Below are 7,156 nucleotides of genomic sequence, written 5' to 3'. Positions count from 1 at the left end.
TCACACTCTTCAAAGACTCGGGGTCTGGGGAAAATCCAGAGAGCATTTTGATGTCCAGGATCACCATGTTTGTAGTTTCCTCCTTTCCACTGTACCTGTGTTTGAACAGTGTGATTATACTGACCTGTGTGCACACTTGCTTTTCATCTACCAGCAGTTCCTCCACACGGGTAAAGAGCGCTCCTCTCACCTGTCACATACTTACAGTGATTGTATTTGCACAGTGAATTTGGGTCTAGCAGCTTCACTGGTGTTGACCTCTAGATGGACTCTCACACTGAGAGTGGTGACATCAGCAGGTGTTGGGATGTTGTAGGTGGCAGAAATCTGGGAAACACACTTGGGTCACGTGTGGAACAGAACTAATCACACCTCAATGCACCCTGCTGTCACTGTTCTACACCATGACACATATTAGCACACATACTTTTATAGTCATACCTATATGTCTATATTCATCTTAATATGAGGATCTCTGTTATATCTACACTCATTTATACGAGTGCTTGATGTTTGTTGTATATTTGCTGCTATGACAACTCAGTTTCCCTGTGGGATTAATAGTTTCCCTGATTCTGATACAGACAGAAAGTTCATTTGTTTTTGCTCAGTTCTCCAATTTAGTTTAAAATAGCATTGTACTCTCTACAGTTATTACTGCCAGGTCTAATGTCTTTATTGTGTATGACAATACATGTGCAAGATGAGCTTTATTACATGTGACAATGCTAATGCTCTCTGAAGTTGTATAAGGAAAAAGAAAAAGAAGAAACCCTTTCTCTGACATCAACCAGGAGCTTCTCACGTGATGCTGTCACTGACCTGCACTGAAGCACATGCAGTGCCCTTCACCTCCAGCCTGTATTTTCCTGACACGTCCTGCAGCGCCTCCTCCTGGTAGAGCAGTTTGTTGCCCTGATTTACATCAAACGTCAGCTGACTGCTGGGAGCCTGAACTGTCACTGTGCTCCAACCTTCAGCACTGAACACCAGAGTGGAGTAGAGAGCCAGAGCCTGAAGAGCCACCACCGTGTCCTACAGGATGGATTCATTGTGGTTAACACACACAGCATGTGTCTCCATATTTCATGGGCTTAAGTGGAATTGACATTAAGTTAAAACAGCCTGTGTCACTTTGAGACCCTCTCACAAAAGAGATCCTTAATCTCAAGTTTTCCAAAGTTCACTTCCTGGTTAAATAAACATTAAACAGGTTAAAATATCTTTAACTGAGAATTATCAAAGTATAGAAATTACAGGTATAAACTCGCAGGTGATCTGTTATTTACAGGCTGTTACGTGTAGTTGGTACAGAAGTCTGAGGTAACATTGCTATTCTGTAAAAACAATGAATTTTTAGACTTAAATGTCATATTCTAACTAAAGAATAAAAACTTCTCTGCCTGGCTAAAACAAATCTGTTTTACATATCTGATAGAAAACTGAAAGCTTCAGTATTATTTCTTCTGTCCCTGGTTTTGTCTAAGACTGTACTCAAAGATGAGCTTCATACTGTTCGGGTGGTGTCGTACCTGAGTGGAGGAGAAGCCTCCGTAATAGTTCTGCTGCCCAGTCAGCCACCTGATAATACCAGAGGCATATCCCAGATCCTCAGCAGTCGGGGAGGCGCTGAGTTTGGCCAACAGCACATAAGAACTGATCTCCACTGACAGGGAGGCTGATGTTTCTGCTGCTGTCTGAGACCAGTAGAGGAAACCTCCTACAAACACAATAACAGTCACAGTGATGCTAATGAAGCCTGAATGATGTCCTGCTAAAGGATGACTCACCTTCCCTCACTGCAACTGTGTCTAAGTGCTGCAGAAGGTGAGCTCGGGTCTCCACGTCTCCTGCCAGAGTGAACACATAGGCCAGCAGAGCTGTAGTGTAGGTGTTGCTCAGGTCACTGAGAGACTCCTTGAGACAAGCCAGGCTCTTGTTCATCACAGGATCCTTTAAAAGATCAAAACAAAGAACTTTAATGGACAAACAGAAATCTTCTTTCATTAAACCCAGTGTGAGAAGAATAGGAGGCAGAGTTCCTGATTCAGTCACTCAAAACATCAGCGTGATAATAGAAAACACAGCGATTAGAGGAAAGTACAGATCAAGCAAAGACTGGAGCAATCTTCTAGTAGTATTTACAATATAAAGAACATATTGAAAAAACACTGTACAGGTTGGGTGGTGATACAAGTTCTTGCTGGTGAGAGTTCACGTATGTGGATGACCTGGGTGAAAATCAATTCTCAGGACGTTCCACAATTCACAGATCACATTAACTCAGTGGAACGACACATCAAATTCACCAGGGAGGATATGAAAAGTGTCAGGTTAGTCTTCTTAGACTGTGAGATTTCCATCAGTAATGGAGGACATTTAAAAGCTGATGTGTACCGTAAACCTAAGCTCCAGCCGATCCAGGAGAGAAGGACAACTGCTGCCTAAGTGAAAACCTGTAGTGATCCCGTATGTGTCAGGAGTATCGGAGCAGCTGAGGCACATTTTTTTCTAAACACTGTGTCTCTGTGGCTTTTAAACCCCAAAACACGCTGCGCCAAAAACTGCTCCACCCCAACACAAACAGAGTAACATAGTGTACGCTGTTAAGTTCCAGGAGGATTGCCAGGATCTATACATCGGGGAAATCGAACCACCTCTGGCTAAGAGGATAGCACAACACAGAAGAGCCACCTCGTCAGGCCAGGACTCTGCAGTCTATTCACACCTACAGGCCAGTGGACACTCTTTCAATGATGAGGATGTAACATCCTGGACAGGGAGGAACGCTGGTTTGAGTGTAGGGTCAAGGAGGCCATTTACGTGAAAAAGGAAAGACCATCTCTGAATCGAGGAGGGGGCCTAAGGGTACATCTTTTGCCATCTTACAATGCTGTGATTGCAGCCATTGCCCAACTCTCTGTGAATGGTACTGATGGCCATTGATCAGTGGTGCTTGATCGGTGGTTGTTGATCAATGGTCATGAGAATTTGCATAATTACGATTAAGGAACTGACCTCCCAGCCCACTGTTCCTTCAGTGGTGCTGGTTTCAGTCATTATGCAAATGTCCTGTTTATAAGATTGAAACCTGCAGTCAGCTGAGACTGAAGAAGTCACTTGGATGAGTGACGAAACGTTTCTCCCACTGAAAACATCCAGATGAACAGAATCAACTTTTTGGGGTATATGTAATATATATATTAGATTGCAGAGGTGTGGACTCGAGTCACATGACTTGGACTCGAGTCAGACTCGAGTCATTAATTTTATGACTTTAGACTTGACTTGAAAAAATATTCTAAGACTTGTAACTTGACTTGGACTTTTACACCAATGACTTGGGACTTGAATTGGACTTGAACCGCTTTACTTGAAAAGACTTGATATTTTACCCCAAATATAAAATTTAACATGCATATTATATAGAGATTGAAAATGTGACGTCATTCACGGGTAGAACCGCAAAGGATTCTGGGAACTCGTGGCAAGCGGTACTAGCGCACGCAGGCTTTCAATTGAAATCAGTCACACAGCGATAAAAAGAAACACAAAAATGTCAAGAAGCTGTTGTATTATTAACTGCAATAGCCGGTCGCATGACAGCCACGGGAAGCCGACGGGTAAAGAGATCGGTTGTTATCGGATTACGTCGTTGAAGAGAAATTTTTAAGCCATGTTTCCGAAGTAACAAAGACGCGACGGATGGCCTGGATTGCAGCCATTCAAAGACCAAATATAACGTCCCAGAACACTCCAGCTCACAGGTTAGCCTGCTCCAAGCATTTACACGAAGGTCAGTGTCTTTTAGTACTTAATACGTCATTTTCATAACATAATTAGTGATATAGGTTACAAGTAAGTCTGGCGCTGAACAGAAATTGTCGCTCCTTTATTTATTGTGCATAAATAGTTAATTGTCCTGACACAATATTGCGTTTCGCTTCTGTTATTATGGTACATTGACAAAAACATATACTTTTATTCACAGGATAAAACAGGTTTGTATCACTAATTGCCCAGTACGATTACAGCATACAGTATTATTGTCACTGCTACATTTCTGTGATGCTACCAGAGATTATTTCCACTACTAATTAATTACCATTGAGCTCAAAGGTCCTATTAATAAACGGTTAATGAATGTGTATTTATGACGACAATTTGTGAGACTGGTAAACTTATGATACGTACGATGGTCTTTCGTTCTACACGGTGCATTTCAAGGTCCTGCACCCATCCGTCAGTAAACTGTACCTGGGCTTGTTGCAGTGACCTGAAGTTACTAAACTTCATGAGTGTATGCACTCACTCCAAGAACCGTATGATTATAAATATGCATATAAATATGCTACGATGAGATAGCTGACTTCATCTAACTAGCAAATGTTGTCCAGGCTACGTTGGTGATGCAGTTTTTTTAATGTGTATGATATTTTTGTCATGCGATTTTAAAGCTGGTCCTACAAGCGCATCCAAGAATAACATGCAGCTTATCTCAGAACTGTCGGTGAAAATTATTCTTGGAGCTAGGTTTAATTGAGCTGCATTTTAAAGAGGTGCAATTTCACAATTTGTGTATATTTTCTAAGTTCACTATTTTGTCATGTGTTGAGAAAAACACAGATTTTAAAATTACATGGTCTAACATTTACATTTAGCATAACTGCAACATGCTTTTTTTTTTTTTTTTTTTTTTAAAGACTCGAAAGGACTTGAAATTCAAAGTTTCAGACTTGTGACTTGACTCGGACTTTTACACCAGTGACTTGAGACTCGACTCTGACTTGCCTGACATTACTTGAGACTTGACTTGAGACTTGAGGATAAAGACTTGAGACTTACTTGAGACTTGCAAAACAATGACTTGGTCCCACCTCTGTTAGATTGTATATTATATTATTGGTTTATACACTTTTGTGTATGTATGTATATATGCATACCAGCTCGGACGTCGCCCGGATCAACTATTGGAACAAGAAGGCATTGGTGGGCAAGAGATGAAAATAGGGCGTTGTTGGAATGCTACTATACAAGTAACCCTGGCAGAAGGGGCTACATGAATAGGATGAGGGGCCTATGGAATCTTCGATACCCAGCATCCACATTGACGGTGAAACAACTAATAGCTCAGTGTTCCAACATTCGAAAGAAGGGTATTGCTCTCACAGCTAGAGATTGACGAGGTGCAACACAAATGCTACGGCAAGGGGGAGCCAGGACGACAGGTCAGGGGGGGAGATGTCATCACCTCCACCCGAGATTTGTACCAAGCCCCAAGTGCTATAGTGCGAGAGGAACTGGCCTGAAAGATAGGATCATGGCAAAACGTGAAAACTGGAATCCCCGTAGCTGGTTACCAAGATGTGAAGATCTGCTAGATGATGTAAATGCGATACATACAGCCACGATTATCGAGACTAACAAGCTGATCTACAGTACAGCAGCAGTGATCAGAGAGATGCTTGGCTACAGGTTGAACAGCCACAAGAAGGAGACTAGAGGCTAAGATCAAGGAGGGAGGTTAGCCAACTATCGGAGCTGCAGACAGGTGTGACAAAGACGGTGCCCAAGAAGAAGTATAGCAAGCTGTCCATGGAAACTGCCAAGCAACGACTAACAGCCTTGGCCAGCACCTTGCCATACACTAGTATGGCTCACGTCTACTGGTGGAAGAAGCTGACTGCACTCCATGAGCATCTGGCAGCATAAATGAACCAGCTGTTAGCTGACGACAGACACCCAGAATGGCTAACTGTAGGGCGGACAGTCCTGAAGGGATCGGTCCCATCCAACTGGCCGGACAGTCTTGAAGGGATCGGTCCCATCGGTCCAATCCAACTACTGACCAATAACCTGCCTCAGTACCACATGGAAGCTCCTGTCAGGCATCATAGTGGCTAAGATGAATGGACACATGTTCCTGTGCCCCACTCATTGGCAAGAATACCAGAGGTGCAAAACACCAGCTACTTGTAACAATCAGCCGAGACTGCCTGGATTGATTACAAGAGGGTCTATGACTTAATGCCCCACAGCTGAATCCTGGAATGCCTAGACCTGTACAAGATCAACAGGACTTTAAGAGCCTTCATCAAGAACTCAATGGGAATGTGGCGTATAACACTAGAGGCCAACTTCAAGCCCATAGCACAACACCATCTATCAAGGAGATGCTCTGTCCCTACGGATACTGACTACAGAATGAAGCAGTTGTCAGCCATCTCCTGTACGTGGATGACATCAAGCTGTATGCCAAGAGTGAACGAGACATCGATTCACTGATCCACACCACCAGGATATAAAGCAACGACATTGGAATATTGTTCGGACTGGAGAAATGTAGTCGGATGACAACAAAGAGTCAGAACTGAGGGAATCTAACTACTAGAAGGCAACATTGCAGACATAGAGGACAGCTACAAGTACTTGGAGATCCAACAGGCAAATGGAAACCACAAAGAGGCTGCTGGAAAAGCTGCTACCACCAAGTACCTGCAGAGGATCAGGCAAATCCTGAGGAGTCCGCTGAATGTTAGAACAGGATCCGGCCTATCAAAACCTACGCCCTGCCCGTCATCAGGTACCCTGCTGGGATAATAAGCTGGCAAAAGGAGGAGATACAGGGAGTGCAGAATTATTAGGCAAATGAGTATTTTGTCCACATCATCCTCTTCATGCATGTTGTCTTACTCCAAGCTGTATAGGCTCGAAAGCCTACTACCAATTAAGCATATTAGGTGATGTGCATCTCTGTAATGAGAAGGGGTGTGGTCTAATGACATCAACACCCTATATCAGGTGTGCATAATTATTAGGCAACGTCCTTTCCTTTGGCAAAATGGGTCAAAAGAAGGACTTGACAGGCTCAGAAAAGTCAACAATAGTGAGATATCTTGCAGAGGGATGCAGCAGTCTCAAAATTGCAAAGCTTCTGAAGCGTGATCATCGAACAATCAAGCGTTTCATTCAAAATAGTCAACAGGGTCGCAAGAAGCTTGTGGAAAAACCAAGGCGCAAAATAACTGCCCATGAACTGAGAAAAGTCAAGCATGCAGCTGCCAAGATGCCACTTGCCACCAGTTTGGCCATATTTCAGAGCTGCAACATCACTGGAGTGCCCAAAAGCACAAGGTGTGCAATACTCAGAGACATG

General features: G+C 43.2%; 1 protein-coding gene across 2 annotated transcripts in view; it reads right to left on the bottom strand.

Moving 5' to 3' along the window:
- Nucleotides 1-7,156, bottom strand: part of LOC146672915 (alpha-2-macroglobulin-like) — a 50,015-nt gene that overhangs the window by 933 nt on the left and 41,926 nt on the right. For both annotated transcript variants that reach the window (XM_085401367.1, XM_085401366.1), the window contains exons 28-32: nt 1,791-1,953; nt 1,533-1,720; nt 823-1,035; nt 206-327; nt 5-95 (exon numbers count right to left, since the gene is read on the bottom strand). In XM_085401367.1, the coding sequence (XP_085257493.1) occupies nt 5-95; nt 206-327; nt 823-1,035; nt 1,533-1,720; nt 1,791-1,953 (777 nt within the window). The remainder of the gene's footprint in view (nt 1-4; nt 96-205; nt 328-822; nt 1,036-1,532; nt 1,721-1,790; nt 1,954-7,156) is intronic.

Source organism: Rhamphochromis longiceps, linkage group LG3 (assembly GCF_057381845.1).
Source record: "Rhamphochromis longiceps isolate RC_006_pf linkage group LG3, R_longiceps_female_GT1.1, whole genome shotgun sequence".
Taxonomy (NCBI): Eukaryota; Metazoa; Chordata; class Actinopteri; order Cichliformes; family Cichlidae; genus Rhamphochromis; species Rhamphochromis longiceps.
Note: the sequence above shows the minus strand (reverse complement) of the source record. Positions and strands in the feature narration are given on the sequence as shown.